Genomic DNA, 24,652 nt, shown 5'->3' on the forward strand with positions numbered 1-24,652 from the left:
GGGTGATGTTGTGGTTTAACTTCAGCCGGCAGAAAAAGGCAAACCTCATGAGTCGAGATAAAGACAGTTTAATAGAACAGCGAAGGAAAGATGCAAACAACAGCAGTAATACTGAGAGAGGATTGTACAAGACACAATTAATGTACCACTGTGCAGCAACCAGACCCGGGAAGCCTTCAGCCCGCTCCCAAGCGGGCATTTCACATCTATACGCACAGATATCGTTCCCTCAGTGTCTGGGCCATGCCTCTAAAACGCCCATTGAGTTCCTTTAATCCATGGCTTTGGGCTCCCTCTGGTAGAGCAGTCTCTCAGGGCAGGAGAGATGGTGTGTGGTGCTGGATGGCTGCCCACTGTATGTGGGGCTGGCGGCTGGTGTACCCGCTGCGGCCCCTGCCCATGGTCCGCGGGGTGAAGATGTCAATGCCGAGAAAGTTGCTGAGCGCCGGTTGCCGAGGTCCGTTTTGATCCCATCACCGCTGTGCTTTACTCGGGTTCGTCAAAGTCCATCCATCATTAGTTTGGGTGATTCTTACTGCAGTTACCAGTGGTACGGCACCTAGCAATTCCAGGAATGATGACATAGAGTGGCAGCATTATTTAGCAATTATCATCCGACAATTTGACCCATTGGCTATTCTCACCCGCTATCGGATCCCCATGAGATGCGCACCATGGAGGTGCGGACCCATGGAGGTGCTAATAATGTCCAGCTCCATAGGGCTGCCCATTCAGTTTGATGGGATTGGTCTCGCCCACCGAAAGGAGCTCCTCCTCTGCAGTTCCATGGGATTGGATTTGCCCACCCCTTGCAGTTGCTCCTCTTTGGCTCCATTGGGCACGTCCTGCCCAGCTGCAGGGAGATCACAGTATCACAGTATCACAGTATGCTAGGGATTGGAAGGGACCTCAAAAGATCATCTAGTCCAATCCCCCTGTCGGAGCAGGAACACCTAGATGAGGTTGCACAGGAAGGCGTCCAGGCGTGTTTTGAATGTCTCCAGAGAAGGAGACTCCACAACCTCCCTGGGCAGCCTGTTCCAGTGCTCTGTCACCCTCACTGAGAAGAAGTTTCTTCTCAAATTTAAGTGGAACCTCTTGTGTTCCAGCTTGAATCCATTACCCCTTGTCCTATCATTGGTTGCTACAATGCTACAATGCATTGGATGCTTCCTTCTGGCCCCATAGGACTGCTCCTGCCCAGACCCATGGATTTGCTACTGTCTGGCCCTATGGGACTGCTCTGCTCCAGGTCACAGCACTGCTTGGTCACTGCCTGGGTGTCCTGGTAGAGCGCGCAGGAGCTCCAAGATGAGCTCCCCCTTCTCCATGGCCATGGCTGGGGGTCTGCCGGGGGAGCCGCTGCATGTCCATGGGGCTCTGTGCACTGTCCTCCTGCCGGGCAGGACCAGCCCCATGGAGCTGAAGATGAGGAGGTCCATCAGACTGGGCACGAGCAGCTGTGCAGCACCAGGCAGGACAGCCAGATGGAGCTTAAGTGGAGCAGCTCCATGGGGCATGAGAAGACCAGGTTCCCAGTGCCGGGCAGGACCAGCCCCACGGAGCCAAAGAGAAGCAGCTCCATCAGACTGGGCAAGAGCAGCTCCCCAGCACCAGGTGGGACCACAGGCCTCTATACCCTGTCCCTGCTGTGCTCTGGACCCGCTCTTGCTCGGTTGCTTGTGCTGGCTGACCAAGTCTGGAACCAGGATTGGATCCAGCCGCCCCCAGACTCCTCTGAGAAGGACTTTGGGGTCCTCTCGGAACCGCCACTCCACAGAAGGAGCTCCCCAACAGCTCTGTGTGACCCTGTCCTCTAGGCACTAAGCAGCCACATGTGCCTTGCCTTCCAACCAGGCTAAACCACTGTCACTTTTGCTACCAAATTTTGTTACTGCTTTGTATTAATAAACATGTCGCTGCTTCTCTCTTACGAGTAAAGTGCATCACGGCCTCCATCACAGAGCCCAGGGAGTCCATGAAGGCCAGCAGGGCCTGTGGGGACCTGCGCTCCCTGCTCAACACTTCCACGCTGGCCCTTGGAGGAGGAGAGGGAAGAGACCCCGCTGTACCTCGGACCCCGGCGAGGCACCAGCACTGGCGGTGGCCATGGGTGTCCCATGAGGGTGGCTCCTCCTGAACACCCCCTGACCCCCCACAGACCTGCAGGGTGGGACCTCCACCAGCCCCGGGGAAGAGGAGCCCCACAGCGGGACCCCCGCCCCGGCCAGGCTGCCCGAGCCCTCCCAGTCCCTCAGTTATCATTGCAGCTCAGGGGTACCACATCACCCCAAAAGCCGCCCATGACACCCCGCAGCGCCCCGAGCTGTGGCCACTGCTCCTGGGGGTGCCGTCCACCTCCCGCACCCTCCTGCATCCCCACCGGCCTCTGCCGCCCTGCCCAGCTGGGGGCCGCGTCCACTGCAGCCCCCCAGGATGCCGCTGCAGGGTCCGGTGCCCCCGGTGAGGGTCGCCAGGGAGCAGGGAAGGCCCCCCATCCCCTCGGGGCGCTGGCTGGGGCCAGGATGGCGCGCCCAGTGAAGGGGGGCAGCAGTCCCCTGGAGCAGGAACCCCTCTCAAGGTTACCCCTCGGGGCCAAGAGACACCGTACCTTGCACCGATGGGTTCGTACGGGACAGTTTTTGCATGCATGTAACGTTTAGGATATGTACAGAAACCTCACGCGGATGATGTTTGTATCCCACCCGAACTTTACCTGTAGCAAACAGTGGTGTGCTGCCCGCCGGTCCGTCTGTGCTTGTGAGATATTTTACATCCCTCCATTTACTGATCAGACCTCAAAACACTGACGACGAGGTCGGCTTTGGCCGAGTGACCTCTGGCTCTTCTCCTGCCACAGCCCTGCGCCGACCCCACTCCAGGGGGTCCCCGCAGGGGCCCCAGGCACATCCAGGGCCAGGCAGCAGCAGGAGCATCCCCGGCCCCTGGCAGAGAGGACGGGGGCTGCGGGTGACCCCAGGCAGTGGGGGGGGACAGGTGCCCCCAGCCCCTGACCCCACTGGTGCCTGGCCAGCACCCAGGTCTCTCCCAGCTCCATCAGAGCCAGCATCACCCCGGTGGGGTTTGCAGCGCGCTCCCACGCTGCCTGCACAGCCAGCCAGCACAGGGACAAAGCCACCGCTCGGAGCCCGCACCCCTCCCTCGGGCACCCCGGAGGGAATCCCCCAGGGGGTAAAATGTCAGGGGATGCGCACCCCGAAATGTGGCAGGAGCCCAGGGCTGTTCCTGGCCCCAGCAGGGAGCAGAGAAGCCTGGGGCAGAGGGACACAGCACCTAAACCCGGGGCGGCCATGGCACCCGCAGGTTGCCCTCCATGGGGGGTCCTGCCGCCTCCCCTGTGCCCCCCACCAGCGGACTGGGGTGGGCAGGAGCTCGGGGGACACAGCCGGTCCCAGCTGGCCGAGGGGATGCTGCAGCCCACTGATCAGGCTGGGGTCAAGCAGCCTCGGCCTGGGCTCAGCAGGGCAGGACTTGCAGTGGCTTTGGGAAGACTTGGGCTCAGCATCGAGGGGATCCTCTTTAGATCCTCTGGCCAGAGCTGCTTTTGGCTAGGGGACAGGTGTGGGGGCCTTCTCCTTCTCCTTCTCCTTCTCCTTCTCCTTCTCCTTCTCCTTCTCCTTCTCCTTCTCCTTCTCCTTCTCCTTCTCCTTCTCCTTCTCCTTCTCCTTCTCCTTCTCCTTCTCCTTCCCTTTCCCCTTCCCGGTTGCACAGCACTGCACTACAGCACAATGCATCACTGTGTGGCCTGGTGTCCTGCAGGGGCTGTGGCATGGAGCCATGAGCTTCTCCCATCTCATCCAGCTCCTTGGAGACCTGCAGAGGTGGTGGAAGAAGTCGAAGTGTTGGACAAGCATGGCCAGAGCCCAGTCCAGGGCTGTGCCGGGGGATGCCGGCCGCTCACTCCCTCTCCTCCCTCAGCGGCTTCTCCACCGGCGCATGGAGTGAGGAAGCCAAGGCTGATGCAGGAGAAGCGGTGAGTGTCGGGGAGACCCCAGATCCTGCCCCAGACCCTCACCCTGTGCGCTGCCCCTGCCTGCGCTGGGCAGCCCTGCCCGCCGACCGAGGAGGGGGTGCTGCCCGTGGGTCCTGACGGGGTCCAGGGTGCAGCGGAGTCTCTTCTCTGTCCTCTGCAGGGCCACCGCTGAGGTGTTGAGCAGGGAGCCCCTGTCCTCACGGGCCCCGCTGCCCTCCATGGACTCTCTGGGCTCCCTGTTGGGGAGCAGCTCCTCTCCCCGGGGATCCCTCTACTCTTTCCCGGAGCCCTGGCCTGGGGCGATGGCGGAGCTGGTGTCACTCAAATGCCCGGGACACCCCCCGTCCACCAAGGCTGCCCAGGGGACAGAGGGACAACCACGGCCGGTCCTTGGCCAGGAGCCCCTGCTGGAGCTGCCAGCGGGGACTGAGGAAGAGTGGGTCCCCTGGGAAAGAAGTGACAGGGCGCAGAGCCAGAACGAGAGAGATGAGACAGAAGTGTCTCCATGGAGCTGGAAGGGAGCAGCCCCAGGGAGCTGGGCAGGAGCAGCTCGTCAGAACGAGCTCAATGGATGTGGAAAGGAGCAGTCCCATGGGGCTGGACATGGTCAGCCCCCACCTCTCTGCAACCTCCTTTCTGGTAGTTGTAGAGGGTGGTAAGATCTCCCTCAGCCTCCTCTGCTCCAGGCTGAACAACCTCAGTTCCCTCAGTCGATCCTCATCGGACTTCTGCTCTGGACCCCTCACCAGCTCCGTTGCCCTTCTCTGGACACCCTCCAACACCTCAATGTCCTTCTTGTAGTGAGGGGCCCAAAACTCAACACCGTACTCGAGGTGGGGCCTCACCAGTGCCAAGTACAGGGGGACGATCGCAGCCCCAGTCCTGCTCATCACTGTTCCTGATACAGGCCAGGATGCCATGGGCCTTCTTGGCCACCTGGGCAAAGGTATTAAAGAGAACCGGCCCCAGTACCGAGCCCTGGAGAGAACCACTTGTGACCGGACACCAACTGGATTTTGCTCCATTCACCACCACTCTCTGGCCACGGCCATGCAGACAGTTTTTACCCAGCGAAGAGTCCCCCATGAAGACGAGGGCTCGCGATCTTGAGACCTCTCCCAGCTGTTTATGGAGTATTTCACCTGCCTCTTCATCCTGGTTGGGTATTTTATAACAGACTCCCATCACAATTTAGAATCACAGAATGGTTTGGGTTGGAAGGGACTTTGAAGACCACCCAGTGCCACCCCCTGCCCCGGGCAGGGCCCCCTCCCCCCAGCCCAGGTTGCTCCCAGCCCCGTCCAACCCGGCCTTGAACACCTCCAGGGATGGGGCACCACAGCTCCTCGGGGCACCCCGTGCCAGGGGCTCACCGCCCCCACAGCCAAGAATTGCTTCTAATATCTCATCTAAATCCCCCCCTTCCAGTTTGGAGCCATTCCCCTCCTGCTATCACTACACACCCCTGTGAACAGTCCCTCTCCAGCCTCCTTGTAGGCGCCCTTCAGGCACTGGAAGGGGCTCGGAGGTCCCCCCGGAGCCTTCTCTTCTCCAGGCTGACCCCCCCAACTCTCCCAGCAGAGGGGCTCCAGCCCTCGCAGCAGCTCCGGGGACCCCTCTGCTTCGTTGCCCCCTCCCGTGGCCACTGCCTGGCGGTTCTCCCGCTGCACAACGGCTTCCAGTCCCTTCTCTTCTTCAGCGGGGCTCCTGCTGCGGCCACCTCCGGGGGGACAAGACCCGACTCCCCCTGACTGCCCGTGCCCGCGGGGCCGGCGCCGCCGCCGCTCCTCCCCGCGCAGCTCGCCCGCCGCCGCCGCTCCGCCGCCGCCCCCGCCCCGAGCGCTGCTGCGGGGGGTGGGGGGGTTGGGGGGGGGGGCGCGGGCCCGAGCCCAGCCCCCCTCCCGCCGCTCCCCGGGACCGGCCCTGCCGCCCGCCCAAGATGGCGCCGCCCGCCCCGGCCGCACGAGGCGCCGCGCCCTCCGGCCCCGCCCCCGGGCCCGCCCCGCTCGCGCAGCAGCTCTCGCCACAGCCGCCCCCGCCGCAGCGCGCGGCTCCCGCCGCCTCCCCGTCGGGCCGGAGCTGCCGGGAGGGCCCTGGAGAGCGCCGGGGGCGCTGGAGAGGGACGGTTGGGTGCTAGCGAGAAAGTCCCCCCGCCCCAGCCGAGGCCGCGACACCCGGTGCCGGGGCCTGGAGCAGGCGGGGGCGGAGGCGGACGTGGGTGCGGGTCTACCCAGGGACAGGGGCAGGGAGACGGACGGGGACGTGGGGCCGGGCAGGAGCAGCGCCGTGAACGGCAGAGGAGGGGCCCCGCGGGGCCGGACGGGGCCCACAGAGCCGGGCAGGAGCACCCCGGGCGAGACCGGGCACCCGCTCGCTGCCCGCACCCTCCACGGGGGTGAGGGGAGAATCGGAGGGAAAAGGCAAACCTCACGGGTTGAGGTAACGGCGGTTTAACAGAGCAGCGAAGGACAGAGGAGAGCAACAGCAATAATAGTGACAGAGGAGTGTACAAGACACAATAATGTACCACTGTGCACCAAACAGACCTGGGAAGCCCTCAGCCCGTGCCCGAGCGGGGATTTCCCCCCGGGTCAGCTCCGAGGCTATAGACTGGGCCTGGCTCACAGGGCCGTGGTATGGAACCCTCTGTCCGTGTCCGGAGCCGGCTCCTGGGGAAATCAACCCTATCCCCGCCGGCACCGGGACATTACCCACCCCTTATTCTATACCATCAACGCTGCTCTTTACTGGGGTTCGTCAAAGTCCATCCGTCATTTGGGAGCTGACCTCTTCTCCCTGGCGACAAGTGATAGGACAAGAGGAAATGGGTTCAAGTTATGTCAGGGCAGGTTTAGATTGGATATTAGGAAGCATTTTTTCACTGAAAGGGTTATTAAACATTGGAATAAGCTGCCCAGAGAGGTGGTGGATTCACCATCCATGGAGGTGTTTAAGAAAAGGGTAGATGAGGTGCTTAGGGACATGGTTTAGGAGTGGTGGTGTTTTTATCAGGGTAGGTTAATGGTTGGACTTGATGATCTTAAAGGTCCCTTCCAACCTCACTGATTCTATGATTCTATGATTAGTTCGGGTGATTCTTACTGCAGTACCATTGGTACGGCACCTAGCAATTCCCGGAATGATGACCTAGAGTGGCAGGGTTATTTAGCAATTATCATCCGACAATTTGACCCATTGGCTATTCTCACCCGCAATCGGATCCCCATGAGTTGTGCATCAGATCTCCCCCTCCTTCCACATCACCCACCACGTGCCCCCAGACCCTTGTGCGAAAGTATTCCCCGGATGGGTTTGCCTTTGCCCGAGGCAGGACTAACGCAGACTGTCTCCCCCCACATACTCCCCCGGTGCCCTGCGGGGACCTCATCCCCTCTACAGCGCGTGGAAGTCCTGACTGGGCAGCTGCTGCTGTGTCTCCGTCCTGGCCAGGGGATGGGAGGGCTCCCCAGGGGGGTCCCACCCATGGCCGCCACCGCCCCTTGCCCCTGGGCCTGCAGCGCCTGCAGCAGCTCCCAGCACTGCTTGGTCATGGCCTGGGTGTCCTGGAGAACGCGCAGAAGCTCCAGGATGAGCTCCCTCTTGTCCGTGGCCATGGCTGGGGGTCTGCCGGGGGGTGACTGCATTTCCACGGGCCTCTGTGCCCTGTCCTCCTGTCCAGCTCCATGGGGCTGCTCCTGCCTGGCCCTGGGGAGTGGGTCTTGCCTGGCCCAAAGGAGCTGCTCCCCTTCAGCTCCATTGATCTGGTCCTGCCCAGCCCCATGGAGGTGCTTCATTCTGGCCCCATGGGGATGCTCCTGCCCAGACCCATGGCCATGGACAAGGGGGAGCTTGTCCTGGAGCTCCTCTGTGCTCTCCAGGCCACCCAGCAGGTGACTGGCCCAGCTGGGGCTGCTATGGGCCAGAGTGTGGCCCCAGCGCCTTGGAGCAGAGCTGCCAGGAATGGGACGGACAAGGATGTGGGTGGGGACATGAACATGGAGAAGGGCATGGGACCAGAGAGAAGCAGTGCTATGGAGCTGGAAAGGGCCAGCCTGTGACACCGGGCTCCCCCCGCCACCGTGACCTGACCTTTTCCCATAATGGTGCTCAAGCAGTGGTGGACACAAACCTGATCTTCTCTTAGAGTGGGAGGGCGTCTTCCCCCCAGGCCCTGCCTTGCGGTCCAGCCACTCGAGAGGTGTGGGGAGAGAGGCTGCCACTGAAGACCGAGGCAAAAAAGGTGTTGAGTCCCTCGGCCTTCTCCTCGTCCATTGTTACCCATTTGCCACTCTGATTAGCTCACTTGCTATTACCCGGCTGAAGTAGTCCAGGAGTCTCCTGAACTGCCTACGGCTCGCTGTGCTGCTTTTCTAGCAGATGCTGGGGTGATTGAAGTCCCCCAGCAGGACAAGAGTCAGCGAGCGTGACGCCTCCTGGAGCTGGAGTAAGAAGGCTTTGTCGATAGGCTCCCGTCAAGTGGGCGGCCTGGGCTGTAGTAGACACCTACCACAGCTCTGTCCTCAGGATGCGATGGGACATGAGCACTGCATGGCCCGGGCTGCGGGAGGGAGAGCGGCTCTGCACTGCCGCACCCTTTGGCTCCACGGGCAGTTGAGGATCCCCTGCCTCGACCTGCTGGCCTCGCTCCTCCTGACACAGCCCAGGACACCCTTGGCCACCTTGGCTCACGGTCAACTTCGTGCCCAGCAGGACTTTCTCTGCCAAGCTGCTTTCCAGCTTGGTGGCCCCAGCCTGTGCTGATGCCTGGGCTTCTTCCTCCCTAGGGACAGGACTTGGCACTCTTTGAACTTCATGAGGTTTCTGCTGGCCCATTTCTCCAGCCCACCCGGCTCCCCAGGCCACAGCACACCCACTGGGCTACTGGCCACCCCTAACCCCAGTTTGGTGGGTGACACCGGTGCCAGCCCGTCCCGCTGGGGTCAGGACTGAGGGGGTGGCACCCCCAGCTGTGGGATGGGTGGACGAACCACAGCTCGAGGGACAGAGGAAACACTGATGTTATTTGCATTTCGGAAGAGGGGCACCCTAGGGGGGACCAGCATGGGCACCACCAGGGCTTGCAGAAGCGGATGAGGCAGGGCCAGCAGCGGTGTCTCCACCAGTCCTTCAGGTATCGCCACAGCCGGGCACAGCCCTGCCGCAGGCACTGTCCTGCCCTGCACAGCCCCGGGGACGCCCGGCCACGCTCCCTGCTCGTGGGCTCACAGTGCTGCTCCTTCTTCATGCACAAGGCCCAGAGAGTGACGTCTGTCTGCTCCTGTCACCTTGTCCTTCTCTATGGCCCCATCTCCAGCCTTGTCCATGACCACATCCTATCCTCCCAGCTCCGCTCAAAGGTATTGGAGCTCCACGCTGGCCCCCAGCAGCCCCAGCTGCTGCTGTGTCTCCGTCCTGGCCAGGGGATGGGAGGGCTCCCCAGGGAGGTCCCCCTGATGGCCCCCGCCGCCCCTTGCCGCTGGGCCTGCAGCGCCTGCAGCAGCTCCCAGCACTGCTTGGTCATGGCCTGGGTGTCCTGGAGAGTGCGGAGGAGCTCCAGGATGAGCTCCCCTTCTTCATGGCCATGCCTGGAAGGCTGCCGGGGGCGGCTGCATGTCCATGGGGCTCTGTGCACTGTCCTCCCACCAGGCAGGACCAGCCCCGTGGAGCTGAAGATGAGGAGGTCCATCAGACTGGGCCAGAGCAGCTCTCCAGTGTTGGGCAGAACCAGCCCCATGGAGCTGAAGAGGCGCGAGGCCCAATTGGGAACGCGGTCAGCGCTACCCGGTGCGGGCGGGTGTTCGGCCGTCCCCAGGAGAGCCAGGCTCTGTCCGTGGGATGGCGACATGGGAAGACAAATGCCATCGCCCGCATCGTCCCCCCCGCCTTCTGCTTCCCCAGCTTTATGGACGGAGCGTGATGTTGTGTGGCGTGGAATATCCCTGAGGAGCAGCCGGGGTCGGCTGTCCCCGCTGTATCCCCTCCCAACTCCTTGGGCCCCCCAGCCCTCGCTGGCGGTGGGGTGAGGAGCAGGAAAGGCCTTGACTGCTCTGCAATGGCCAAAACCACCAGCGCGCTGCCAACACTGTCTTCCTCCCAAAGCCAAAACGCAGCACTCCACCAGCTGCCAGCCAGAAAGTCAACCCCACCCCAGCCGAAGCCATGACACGCGGTGCCTTGGCGTGGAGCAACTGGGGGTGGCGGTGGATGTGAACAGGGATGCAGTGCGGGTCTGGACAAGGACAAGGAGACAGACACAGATGTGGGACCAGGCAGGAGCATCCCCACGGGGCCAGGCAGGAGCATCCCCATGAACGGGAGAGGAGAAGCCTCATGGAGCCGGGCAGCAGCAGACCTGCAGGAGCACCCTGGGGGAGACCAAGCACACGCTCGCTCCCCGCACCCTCCACTGGGATGAGGGGAGAATCGGAGGGAAAAGGCAAACCTCACGGGTTGAGGTAAAGGCAGTTTAACAGAGCAGCGAAGGAAAGAGGAAAACAACGGCAGTAATACTGAGAGAGGAATGTATGAGACACAACTACTGTACCACTGTGCACCAACCAGACCCAGAAGGCCCCAGCCCACTCCGGAGCAGGAATTTCGTACTCCCTGCCCACAGCCAGCTCCGTGGCTATAGCCTGGGCATGGCTCACAAGGGCATAGTATGGAATCCCTGTGTCCCGAGCCAGCTCCTTGTGGAAATGAACTCTAACCCTGCCAGACCTAGGACATTATGCACACCTCATTCAATACCATCGACGCTGCTCTTTACTCGGGTTCATCAAAGTCCATCTGTCATTACTTTGGGTGATTCTTACTGCAGTACCATTGGTACAGCATCTAGCAATTCCCGGAATGATGACCTAGAGTGGCAGGGTTATTTAGCAATTATCATCCGACAATTTGACCAATTGGCTATTCTCCCTTCCGAAGGCACTACCAAACAAGCCTGCTTCTCCTTAGCAGTGTCCTCACCGTCGCCCAAATGCCTTGGCCCAAGTTGGCTGTGCTGACTCTTTGCCCTTGCAAACGTTCGGCTGTTGTGACATCACAAACGGCACCTCTTTGCGCCATGGTGATGGCTGAAGTCTGTGGAGGGAGGGTCAGAGGCAGAGAAGACAAATCTTGAGCTCTGGAGGGAGACTGTGAGAGCTGGAGAAGTGTGCGGGGAGCTGAATACTTACACAGCCCAGCCTTGAGAGGAGAACAGGTAACTTCTTGCACATCCCCGTGCTTGGAAGGCCGTTCTGTTGGGAAAGGCAAGAAATCTACCCCCAGCTTGCTTCATGTAGGTTTGGCTCGACACCCAGAAGAGAAGTGAGAAACTGTCTTCTGAATGGAAGATGACAGCGAAGCTGAGCAGAGCCCCTGGGCTCATCTACCTGAGGTCTGTCTGAGGCGTGTCTTCCATTGGTCAGATGACAGGGACAGATCTCAGGCTGCCTTGGTCTGCAAAAGATGGAATTGGGCCATGCACTCGGGATCCCTCTGGAGAAGCAGAACCATCACGTTCTACGGCCGACCCTCGAGGGAGGACACATTGGAGTTGCAAATTGCACTGTGGTACGTCAGGAAATTCAGCAAGTATCTGGAGCGCCTTGAGGTCAAGTTGTGGAATCCTTACAGTGCTGCCTTTACCCAAAAATTTCAAGTGACCATGAGAGGTCTTCTTTCACACCTGGCTAAGCATAACAGGCGCCTGGTATCCCTGAGCATCGAGTACCTGGGATTAGACCGCCTGGTCTGGCAAAATGTGGTCAGGGCTCGGTTCCTCAAGAACTTTGCTGCCTTCCTGAAAAGAATGAGCAAAGGGCTCCGTTATCTCAACCTAAAAGGAGCAAGAGTAACCTTGGAAGAAGGCTGTGAGCTTCTCAATTCTCTGAGCTGTGTGACCAATGAAAGCTTGCTATCTGAAATCAACATGGAGGATTTCTTCAGTGTCCACCTTCCTGTCTACAGCAGCCCCTTGTTCCACCAAACTATGTCCAAGTTCCACAGCCTGGTCGTCCTGACGTTCAATTATAACTGCATCTCCGATGAAGTGCTGAACACCCTGCGGGAGCACAGCGCTCCTTCCCTGTGCACCTTGAATATCAAATGTCATATCCATGACCCTCACGGGCAAGTGGTCTGGGGAATGTCATGGGCCAACTTGGCCAAGAGAGCCCCAAAACTGAGCGTGAACTTCTTCTTTGAAAGAGTCATGAAGCATGACCACCTTGCCAGGATCCTGCTTGTGGAGATCCCGGTCGGGAGCATCAGTCTACGCAGCTGCTATTTCCGTGATCCGGACTGGACGATGAGGCCTACCCTCACCAACCTCCTCCCAGCCTACTGGCGTGTTCTGCAGGTACGGGAACCAATAGTGGCATCTCACCGCAGTGTCACCGAGTTGAGCAAAGCGATCCTAGAGGCCTTGTGCAGAGCAGCCGTCGGCAATAGGAATCCCTGACCGCTTCAGTTTGATGTTCCGAGGGTAATTCTCATCAGCGAGCCCTAAGTGCCAGCGTTCCAGCTCTAGTCTAGTTCGGGTCATTATCCTTGTCCAGTTACGGTCCCCATTATGCAGTCTTCGCTGTCAGGCTGCTGTAAGGTTGCCCTCCTAAAAAGCACAACCACCCAAAATACTGGTGGTTGTAACGTCAGCTGTGAGCAAAAAGAACCTTTCAGGACTTTTCAACTTACAGCAGATGTAAATTAACTGGTGCCCATGTCAAAGCCCTGTGGTGTCACCCAGGATGTGTCACCAAAGGTGTGCGTCAGTTGACCCATGTCAATGAGCATCGGGTCTTTGCCTGCCTGAGGGAAGCCCACGGCCTTATGCCTGACGGTTGCTGACAGCTCTCTCTAAGTCCTGTTGCATTGCAGAGGTTCCAATGAACACCACAGATCTGGAAAGCCTTCTGGAAATTGGCTTTGGATCCACTCTCGTAGCTGGGATACTTTCCAATATGTCAAATAAGACCACGGCATGAGCTGTGGGTGTAGCGCCTTCCCATGGGAACAGAAGTTGTCTGTCTCTTTGGATGGTGTGTAATGCACAAGGGACCCCCCATCTTCACGGGAGCGCAGACATACTGTTGTCGTAACACAAAACTGATTCTCTGCTCATGTCAAGGTACAAAATTGCTCTGCTGACAGTCACTTCTGTTGGTGACATTGGGAAACTCTTGATTATTGAATTCCAGTTACTGCGCTCACCGGCTCTGTTCAGCGGCACTAACAGCGTTCCTCCTTTTTCCAGAAATTAACACTTGAATTGAGCAATGAGCATGAGCCGCTGGACGATGAGCTGCTACAGCTCATCTTAGCGTGCCAGAAGCTGTTCTTTCTGGAAGTCTGGGCATTTCTAAGTGTCACCTTCGTGGAGAGGCTGCTCCAAAACCGTGCAGAAAGGAAATGCGTTTTGACTACCGTAAAGGTAAGACCCTGTGCTGCCACGCTCCCGTTCCCTCCCTCTCTCCCATACCCAGAGAAGGGTGAGGTCCCCATGCCCAGAGAAAGGTCCCTTAGGGAAATGTTAACGTAACTACCTTCCCCACATTATGTCTTAGCATTCTAACGAGCCTGAGAACCGCTCACAGAAACGGGGCTTTCCGCCCTACTTATCCGGGTGCAGAATACGATAGAAGGTGAAGAAAAAGCCCCAACAATCCCACAGGTCCTTCCGAGGCTGGGGGTCCCTCTGTCCCCTCGAGTTCAAGCTAGGGATTCCCATCACCTCCCAGGCCCAGCGCTCACGCCTGCGCTTCAGTTGAGGGCGGTGGGTTGAATCCCACCAAACTGCAAAGCCGTAGAAAGCCCTCTCACTCTTTGGGGAAGCTGTGCTGAACTGGGGCCAGACCACAACTGTAGCTGGCGTCAACCACGCTGTCATGCTGCTTTGCGGGCTCGACGCTGAATTCAGTAGATCCTCCGGATCTGTGCAGATCCCAGGGGTGCATCAGTTCTGGGGGTAGAAGGCACATTGCTCTTCCCAAAGATTCTTCGGCAGGAGATGCTCTTTTCAGTCAGTTTGGAGTGGAAACAGGAAAACCTCAGGATCTTACTCCAAACCAAGGAGCAAAGGAGCTTCTCTAGATTCCTCGTTAGTCACAGAGGCTTCTTGTTGTCAGGAGCTTGAATGGGCTGAGCCTGCTCCAGGCATCTGAGAGACATGACTGCCATGTATGTCTACAGGTCAGGATTTACACCGCCCGACAAGAGACCAGGGAGGAGGATCGGCTGTTGCGCGATATTCACAGGAGGTTCAAACACCTGATTGACTCAGAGCTTAATTATTTTGTCGTTGCCTACCCAATGGTGTAAACCAGAGGAAGAGAACAAAGCACCCGGTGCCACCTGCAAGCAAAGAACGGATCCTTTGGAGGGCATTGGGAAGGGATTTGAATCTTGACAGCAGTGCCTCTGAAAGGGAGATACCATTGCAGCAGAGAGCGGCAACGGACAAGTTGACACTCCACGCATTAAAATGTTGGACTTGAGAACGGCTGTCCTACGTCTGCAGCATCATTTCTTCTCGCCCGTGCTTTGTTTTTCCTTGCCAGATTCAGAGGAAGCAGCGAGCCCTTTTCCACCCTTACAGGCATCTCTAGGAACAAGAAGGCCCTTCTCTTGCTTCAGCACTTCTCATTGTAGAGCTCCCAACACCTTACCCATGAAGCCCATCTCGTTGTTTCCAGTTTACAAATAGGGAAACTGAGACATGGGGTGATGTTGTGGTTTAACTTCAGCCGGCAGAAAAAGGCAAAACTCATGAGTCGAGATAAAGACAGTTTAATAGAACAGCGAAGGAAAGATGCAAACAACAGCAGTAATACTGAGAGAGGATTGTACAAGACACAATTAATGTACCACTGTGCACCAACCAGACCCGGGAAGCCTTCAGCCCGCTCCCAAGCGGGCATTTCACATCTATACGCACAGATATCGTTCCCTCAGTGTCTGGGCCATGCCTCTAAAACGCCCATTGAGTTCCTTTAATCCATGGCTTTGGGCTCCCTCTGGTAGAGCAGTCTCTCAGGGCAGGAGAGATGGTGTGTGGTGCTGGGTGGCTGCCCACTGTATGTGGGGCTGGCGGCTGGTGTACCCGCTGCGGCCCCTGCCCATGGTCCGCGGGGTGAAGATGACAATGCCGAGAAAGTTGCTGAGCGCCGGTTGCCGAGGTCCGTTTTGATCCCATCACCGCTGTGCTTTACTCGGGTTCGTCAAAGTCCATCCATCATTAGTTTGGGTGATTCTTACTGCAGTACCATTGGCCCAGGGGTCTATGAGGCTGATTTGGAAATGAGTCCCATTGTCCCACTCAGTTCTCTCTGGGGTGCCATGTCACCATAAGACTTGCTTTTCAAGGCCCAGGATAGTGTTCCAGGCCGTGGCATGGGGCACAGGCAATATTTCCAGCCGTCCGGTGGTTACTTCCACCACTGTGAGCACATGGCGCTTGCCTTGGCGGGTTTGTGGAAGTGTGATGTCATCAATCAGCCAGGCCTCCCCATATTTGTATTTCAGCCATCATCCTCCACACCAGAGAGGCTTTAACTGCTTGTCTTGCTTGATTGCAGCACACATTTCACATTCATGGATGACCTGTGCAGTAGTGTCCGTGATCAAGTCCACCCCTCAGTCATGAGCCCTTCTCTATGTTGCATCTCTTCCTTGATGGCCTGAGGCGTCATGGGCCCACTGAGCTATGAATAGTTCACCCTTATGTTGCCAGTCCAAATCCACCTGTGCCACTTCAGTCTCAGAAGATCCATCCACCTGCTGGTTGTTTTGATGGTCCTCAGTGGTGCAACTCTTGGGTACGTGGGCATCTGCATGATGTTCTTTCACAACCAGATTCTCTATCCAGGCAGCAATGTCTTGCCACAGCTCAGCAGCCCAGATGGGCTTACCTCTGCGCTGCCAGTTGCTCAGCTTCCACTGCTGTAACCACCCCCACAGAGCATTTGCCACCATCCATGAATCAGTATAGAGGTAAAGTACCGGCCATTTCTCTCGCTCAGCAATGTCCAAAGCCAGCTGGATGGCTTTTACCTCTGCAAACTGGCTCGACTCACCTTGTCCTTCAGTGGCTTCTGCAACTCGCCGTGTGGGACTCCACACAGCAGCCTTCCACTTTCGATGCTTTCCCACAATCTGGCAGGACCCATCAGTGAACAGGGCACGTTTCTTTCTCATTTCCTGGTAGTTTATTATACGGTGGGGCCTCTTCCGCACGCGTCACCTCTTCCTCTGGTGATATTCCGAAATCTTTGCCTTCTGGCCAGTCCATGATCACTTCCAGTATTCCTGGACGACTGGGGTTTCCCGTTTGAGTTCGCTGTGTGATCAGTGCAATCCACTTACTCCACGTAGCATCAGTTGCATGATGTGTGGCAGGGACCCTTTCTTTGAACATCCAGCCCAGCACCGGCAGTCGAGGTGCCAAGGGGAGCTGTGCTTCAGTGCCAACCACCTCCGAAGCACCGCGGACCCCCTGGTATGCTGCCAACATCTCTTTTTCAGTCGCAGTGTAGCGGGGCTCAGGTCCTCTGTATCCCCGACTCCAAAACCCCAGGGGTCGGCCTCAAGTCTCCCCTGGTGCTTTCTGCCACAGGCTCTGGGTAGGGCCATTCTCCCCAGCTGCAGCGTAGAGCACATTTTTAACATCTTAAAATTTTATTACTCAACTTATCTGGATCCGGTCATGGCAGGGAATAATTCCTGTGTTCAGGCGATAGCAGCAACAGCGACTATCCTCGAAAAAAGCAGTCCATTAGTCCTGGGCCACCCGACAACCGTACATGTCCTGCATGAAGTAGAACTGATGCATCATGCTACACAAGCATTGTCCCCATGAGGAGCACTTTGCTATGAATTAACAATTTTAAATGCGGATAATATTACTTTAAAAAGATGTCATGTTTTGACTCCAGCAACTTTACCGCCTGTTCCCTCCGATGGTGAGCCGCCTCGTGATTGTGCTGAGGCAGCGTTTCACTCCAGCCACCTACAGGAAGGTGGCAGGATCAGTCTCTAGAGAACTGGGATCTAACCCTTTTCACCCATGGATTGTCATACCGTGTGAATGGCAATGACACGGGGGCTATGCACTGCTGAGAAACTTAGAGGTACTTGTAGCAGAAGCTCTAGAACCCTGGGTGGGTGCCCAAGGGGCTGAATTAACTGCATTAACAAGAGCAGCAGGAGCAGAGTTAAGCACCTGCTGGTAATCATGGATCAACTCTCTGGATGGGTAGAAGCTTTTCCCTCCAGGAAAGCTGATACCGCCGCAGTGGTCAAAGCACTGTGGTGGGAAATCATTCCTGGATATGGAATAGCTGAAACCATAGAATCTGATAGGGGTTCTCATTTTTCAGCAGGAATCCTAAACAATATCTATAAAAGTTTAGGAATACAGTGACAGCTATATGTTCCATATCATCCACAGTCCTCAGGACAGGTGGAAAGAACAAATACGACTCTTAAAAGTAAAATTGCTCAAACTTGTCCAAATACGCGATATCCAGTTTGGAGATGCAGTAATGATAAAAGTCCACTCTTGCAAAACAAAGTTGGACCTTAAATGGGAGGGTCCATATATGATGTTAGTAACTTCTTTCTTTGCTGTAAATGTTGGAGTAGAGGATAACTGGAGTTGCCACTCCAATGTTAAAGGACTGCCCAAAGAATGTCAGTTAGCTGGACAACCATCGATCCTGTGGGACTCCATCAGTCCTTTCTTGGAGATTGCAACCGGGACCGTTTGAGCTCACAAAGCCTGAAGGAATCCCAGAGCCGTGTCATTTCTGGTTTCTTTCTAGAGCAACCTGGAGAAGGGAGTCACCTGCTGCTTGGCCAAGTGAATCGTCAGAGACTGTAACTCAAAGTGACAGTTCCCGTGAGATCTAGCAGAAGGTGACTGCGGCAGAAACACATGCCTGCCAAGGAGCCCAAAGCGCATACAACCCCATGGACAGGTTTAGGAGGAGTGGCTGACACGCCAGAGGGCTGTGCTGCCATCCAGAGAGACTTGGACAGGCTGGAGATTTGGGCAGGGAATAACTTAATGAAATACAACAAGGGAAAGTGTAGGGTCCTACATCTGGTCAGAAACAACCCCAGGTTCCAGTATAGGCTGGGGAGCTACCTGTTAGAGAGCAGTGTAGAGGAAAGGGACCTGGGGGTCCTGGTGGACAGCAGAATGACCATGAGCCAGCACTGTGCCCTTGTGGCCAAGAAGGCCAATGGCATCCTGGGCTGTATTAGAAGGGGGGTGGTTAGTAGATCGAGAGAGGTCCTCCTTCCCCTCTACTCTGCCCTGGTGAGACCGCATCTGGAATATTGTGTCCAGTTCTGGGCCCCTCAGTTCAAGAAGGACAGAGAGCTGCTGGAGAGAGTCCAGCGTAGGGCAACTAAGATGATTAAGGGAGTGGAGCATCTCCCTTATGAGGAAAGACTGAGGGAGCTGGGTCTCTTTAGTTTGGAGAAGAGGAGACTGAGGGGTGATCTTATTAGCGTTTATAAATATATAAAGGGGGAATGTCATGAGGATGGAGCCAGGCTCTTCTCAGTGGCGACCAGTGATAGGACAAGGGGTAATGGATTCAAGCTGGAACACAAGAGGTTCCACTTAAATTTGAGAAGAAACTTCTTCTCAGTGAGGGTGACAGAGCACTGGAACAGGCTGCCCAGGGAGGTTGTGGAGTCTCCTTCTCTGGAGACATTCAAAACTCGCCTGGACGCCTTCCTGTGCAACCTCATCTAGGTGTTCCTGCTCCGACAGGGGGATTGGACTAGATGATCTTTTGAGGTCCCTTCCAATCCCTAGCATACTGTGATCCTGTGATACTGTGATACTGTGATACTGTGACACTACAGGCTTGGGGCGGAGTGGCTGGAAAGCTGCCCAGCAGAGAAAGCCCAGGGGGTGTTGGTCGACAACCGGCTGAAGATGAGCCAGCAATGTGACCAGGTGGCCAAGAAGGCCAACGGCATCCTGGCCTGTATCAGGAACAGCATGGCCAGCAGTACTAGGACTTTGATCATCCCCCTGTACTCAGCACTGCTGAGGCCCCACTTCAAGTGCTGTGTTCGGTTTTGGGCCCCTTATGACAAGAAAGACATTGAGGCGCTGGAGCGCCAATTTTGTTTAATATATTCATTAATGACCTGGATGAGGGGACAGAGTGTATCCTCAGCAAGTTTGCTGATGATACCAAACTGGGTGGGGTGGCTGACACCCCAGAGGGCCATGCTGCCATCCAGCGTGACTTGGACAGGCTGGAGAGCTGGGCAGAGAAGAACCTAATGAGGTTCAACAAAAGCAAGTGCAAGGTCCTGCACCTGGGGAGGAAGAATGCAAAGCACCAGTACAGGTTAGGGGCGGACCTGCTGGGAAGTAGCTTGGAGGAGAAGGATCTGGGGGTTGTGGTAGACAGTAAATTATCCATGGCCCAGCAATGTGCCCTTGTCGCCAAAAAGGCCAATGGAATCCTGGGCTGCATAGGGAAGAGTGTGGGCAGTAGGTCGAGGGAGGTCATTCTCCCCCTCTACTCGGCACTGGTGAGGCCACAACTGGAATACTGTGTCCAGTTTTGGGCTCCCCAGTTCAAGAGGGACAGGGAACTGCTGGAGCGAGTCCAGCGAAGGGCAACTAAGATGATTAAGGGATTGAAGCATCTCCCTTATGAGGAAAGGCTGAAAGAGCTGGGACTCTTTAGCCTGGAGAAGAGAAGGCTGAGGGGAGACCTTATTAATGCTTACAAGTATCTAAAGGGTGGGTTGAAGGAGGATGGAGCCAGGCTCTTTTCAATGGTTCCAAGTACCAGGACGAGGGGCAATGGGCACAAGTTAGAACACGGGAAGTTCTGTTCAAATACACGGAAACAGTTCTTTACGGTGAGGGTGACAGAGCACTGGCCCAGGCTGCCCAGGGAGGTTGTGGAGTCCCCTTCCCTGGAGATTTTCAAGACCCGCCTGGATGCATTCCTGAGTAATGTGCTCTGGGCAATCCTGCTTTAGCAGGAGAGTTGGACTAGATGATCTCTAGAGGTCCCTTCCAACTCTGATAATTCTGTGATTCTGTGATTCTGTGAGCGTGTCCAGAGAAGGACAACGGAGCTGGTGAGGGGTCTGGAGCACAAATCTTCTGAGGAGCGGCTGAGGGAACTGGGGGTGTTCAGCCTGGAGAAAAGGAGGCTGAGGGGAGACCTTCTCGCTCCCTACAACTACCTGAAAGATGGTTGTAGAGTGGTGGGGGTCAACCTCTTCTCTCTAGTAACAAGTGACAGGATGAGAGGAAAAGGCCTCAAGTTACACCAGAGAAGGTTTAGATTGTATATTAGGAAAAAGTTCTTCACAGAAAGGGTTGTCAAGCACTGGAACAGGCTGCCCACGGAAGTGCTGGAGTCGCCATCCCTGGAGGTATTTAAAAGATGGGTAGAGGTGGTGCCGAGGGACATGGTTTAGTGGTTTAGTGGTGGGCTTGGCAGTGTTGGGTTGATGGTTGGACTAGATGATCTTAAAGGTCCCTTCCAACCTCAACGATTCTATGAAGTGCATCTACACCAATGGATGCGGCACAGGCACCAAACCGAAGGAGCTGGAAGCCGTTGTGCAGTTGGAAAACTCTGATGTCATTGGGGAAACACGGTTGGATAGAATCATAGAATGGTTTAGAGTTGGAAAGAACCTTGAAGATCATCGAGTTCCAACCTTGCTACCATAGACAGGGGCACTTCCCACTAGAAGGTTGACTGAGACGACTGGAGGGCTATCATGGATGACTATGGACCTTCAGAAGGTCCATCATGAAGATGAGCCAGCCTGGCTGAACAGAGAACTCGGCTGGAACTCAGGGAAAAAAAGGGGAAAAAAGGGTAGTTTCTGACCTTTGGAAGAAGGGACAGGCAACTCAGGAGGACTACAAGGATGTTGTGAGGTTATGGCAGGAGAGAACTGGAAGGGCCAAAGTGCCAACTAGAACTCAATTTGGCTACTGCAGTAAAAGACATTAAAAAGTGTTCCTCTAAATACCTTAACAACAAAAGGAGGGCTACAGTCAATCTCGGTCCTTTATTAGATGGGGAGGAAAGATGTCGCTTGTCATGTTCTGGTAATGATTCCGAGTGGCCTCTTCAGCCCGAGTCACCTCCTCCAGCCCCACGCCGAATCTCTCCAGGTGCTGTCTGCTTCTGGGCGCATGTAAATCTGAGGGAGCAAAGAGCTGAGGCCTGTGCAGCCCAAAGGGAGAGGAAAGGATGTTCATCCAGTGATGGGAGGGGACACTGGAGGATGGGGCACCTCATCCTGACCCCAGGTCCATCCCTCTTCCCAGCTCTGCTGCCCAAGGTGGCCTCTGGGCTTGGGCCTCGGAGCGTTCCACAATGTCTACAAGATGATGCTGCAGCTGTTCCTCATCTCAGCCCCCTGGGAAACTTCAGTCCTTACAAGGGGTCCTTCTTTCTCTGGCTCAGTCATAGAGGAGCTAATTAGTCTTTTGGGACAAGCGCTGCCACCACCAGTGCTTGCCGAAGCGGAGACAGCAGGGCCACCAGCTGCGTCTCCACCAGTTCTTCAGATGGTGCCACAGCCGGGCACAGCCGTTCCGCAGGCACCCCGTGGATGCCTGGCCATGCTCCCTGCCTGTGGGCGCGTGGTGCTGCTCCATCTTCTCCTGGATGGCCAGGAGAGCCCGCTTTTCTGTGGCCATGGCTGGGGGGCTGCCAGGGGGCGACGGCACATCCATGGGGCTCTGAGTTCTGTTCCTCCCAGTCGGCGCCATGGGGCTCCTCCTGCCTTGCCCCATGTTGCTGCTGTTTGTATCCATCAGGCTCCTCCTGCCCGACTCCAGCGCACAGGGTGGAGCTGGCATCACTGCAACGCCCGGGACACCCCTGGTCCCGGTCTCCCAAGTCTGTCGAGGGTATGCTGGCTCAACCGGCTGCCATCCCTCCCCTCCAGCGTGTCTACCTCACCAAACAGCTTGGTGTCATCGGCAAACTTGCTGAGAGTGTACTCGACCCCACTGTCCATGTCGCCGACAAAGATGTTGAACAGTACAGGCCCCAGTACTGACCCCTGAGGAACACCACTCGTCACTGCTCTCCACTTGGACATTGAGCCATTGACCACAGCTCTTTGAGTGCGACCGTCCAGCCAGTTCTTTATCCACCGAGTGGTCCATTTGTCGAATCCATGTCTCCTCAATTTAGAGACCGGGATATCGTGTGTGACAGTGTCAAACGCTTTGCACAAATCCAGGTAGATGACATCAGTTGGTCTTCTCTTATCCACTGTCACTGTAACCCCTTCGTAGAAGGCCACCCAATTTGTCAGGCATGACTTGCCCTTGGTGAAGCCATGCTGGCTGTCACCAATCACCTCTTTGTTTTCTATGTGCCTCAGCAGAGTTTCCAGGAGGATCTGCTCCATGATCTTGCCAGGCACAGAGGTGAGACTGACTGGCCTGTAGTTCCCTGGGTCTTCCTTGTTTCCCTTTTTGAAAATTGGGGTTGTTTCCCCTTTTCCAGCCGAGAAGGAAAAGGAGAAGAAGGAGGAGAATCGTAGAATGGTTTGGGTTGGAAGGGACCTTAAAGACCATCCAGTTCCACCCCCTGCCCTGGGCAGGGAGACCTCCCACCAGCCCAGGTTGCTCCAAGCCCCGTCCAACCTGGCCTTGAACACCTCCAGGGATGGGGCAGCCACAGCTTCTCTGGGCAACCTGCGCCAGGGGCTCACCACCCGCACAGTCAAGAAGTTCTTCCTCATATCTCATCTAACCCTCTTCCAGTTTGAACCCATTCCCCTTCATCCTATCACTACTTGCCCTATTAAAAAGTCCTTCCCCAGCTCAGCTGTATCCCGTTTAGGGACTGGAAGGGGCTCTGAGATCTCCTCAGAGCCTTCTCTTGTCCAGGCTGAACAACCCCAACTCTCCCAGCCTGTCCTCCCAGCAGAGGGGCTCCATCCCTCACAGCATCTTCGTGGTCCTCCTCTGGACCTGATCCTACAGGTCCATGTCTTTCCTATGTTGGGGACTCCAGAGCTGGCTGCAGTACTCCTGGTGGGGTCTCACCAGAGCAGAGTAGAGGGGCAGAATCCCCTCCTGTGACCTGCTGGCCACACTTCTGATGCAGCCCAGTATACGGTTGGCCTTCTGGGCTGCGATCGCGCATTGCCAGCTCATGTTGAGCTTCTCATCAATCAGCACCCCTAGCACCACCTTGCCCACTGCCACTGTAACCGCCTCATAGAAGTCCACCAAATTTGTCAGGCATGACTTGCCCTTGGTTAAGCCATGTTGGCTGCTACCAATCACCTCCTCTTTTTCCATGTGCCTTAGCAGTTTTCAGGAGGATCTGCTCCATGGTCTTGGTGGGCACAGAGGTGAGACCGACTGGTCTGTAGTTCTCTGGGTCTTTCTTTTTTCCCTTTTTGAAAACAGGGACTATGTTTCCCCTTTTCCAGTCCTCAGGAACCTCACCAGACTCTCAAATATGATGGATAGTGGCTTAGCAACTTTGTCTGCCAGTTCCCTCAGGACCCGCAGAGGTATCTCATCAGGTCCCATGGAGGAGGAGGAGGAGGAGGAGGAGGAGGAGGAGGAGGAGGAGGAGGAGAAGGGTGTCCCCCCATGTTCATCCGCTGTCCCCCTCCCCACTGGCTGACAGGGCCCCTCGCCTGGGGGGACCCCACTCCCGATGGCATGAGCCCCGATGCCTCCGATGGCCGGTCTGTGGGGTTGACGGCTTCGATGGGGGTGAGGGGTCCGTCCCCCCGGCACAGGCTCTCAGGCAGGGCAGGGGCAGCGCCTGCCCCCCCAGCATCCAGGGTGAGCACGGCTGAGACACCATCGCTGTCACAGGAGAAGAGCCAGAGGTTGCTTGGCCAGAGCCGACCTCGTCATCAGTGTTTTGAGGTCTGATCAGTAAATGGAGGGATGTAAAATATCTCACAATCTCAGACGGACCGGCGGGCAGCGCACCACTGTTTACTACAGGTAAAGTTCGGGTGGGATACAAACATCATCCGCGTGAGGTTTCTGTACATATCCTAAACGTTACATGCATGCAAAAACTGTCCCGTACGGACCCATCGGTGCAAGGTACGGTGTCTCTTGGCCCCGAGGGGTAACCTTGAGAGGGGTTCCTGCTCCAGGGGACTGCTGCCCCCCTTCACTGGGCGCGCCATCCTGGCCCCAGCCAGCGCCCCGAGGGGATGGGGGGCCTTCCCTGCTCCCTGGCGACCCTCACCGGGGGCACCGGACCCTGCAGCGGCATCCTGGGGGGCTGCAGTGGACGCGGCCCCCGGCTGGGCAGGGCGGCAGAGGCCGGTGGGGATGCAGGAGGGTGCGGGAGGTGGACGGCACCCCCGGGAGCAGTGGCCACAGCTCGGGGCGCTGCGGGGTGTCATGGGCGGCTTTTGGGGTGATGTGGTACCCCTGAGCTGCAATGATAACTGAGGGACTGGGAGGGCTCGGGCAGCCTGGCCGGGGCGGGGGTCCCGCTGTGGGGCTCCTCTTCCCCGGGGCTGGTGGAGGTCCCACCCTGCAGGTCTGTGGGGGGTCAGGGGGTGTTCAGGAGGAGCCACCCTCATGGGACACCCATGGCCACCACCATCCCTGGGGGATTTCGTGTGCAGGGAATGCATTGGGGCAGTGGGCCCACAGGTCCC

The 24,652-nt window shown here is 57.0% G+C and overlaps 1 protein-coding gene across 1 annotated transcript; it reads left to right on the plus strand.

The window, feature by feature from the left end:
- Positions 1 to 11,327: 11,327 nt before the first annotated feature.
- On the plus strand, positions 11,328 to 14,299 carry LOC309685951 (F-box only protein 39-like; the record flags this gene model as incomplete). Its single annotated transcript, XM_082498440.1, has 3 exons — positions 11,328 to 12,341; positions 13,236 to 13,412; positions 14,171 to 14,299. The coding sequence occupies 3 exons, from the start codon at positions 11,328 to 11,330 to the stop codon at positions 14,297 to 14,299; spliced, it is 1,320 nt and encodes a 439-aa protein (XP_082354566.1).
- Between the last annotated feature and the right edge of the window lie 10,353 nt (positions 14,300 to 24,652).

This window comes from Vanellus vanellus (assembly GCF_965231255.1).
Source record: "Vanellus vanellus genome assembly, chromosome: 1".
In the NCBI taxonomy this organism is placed as follows: Eukaryota; Metazoa; Chordata; class Aves; order Charadriiformes; family Charadriidae; genus Vanellus; species Vanellus vanellus.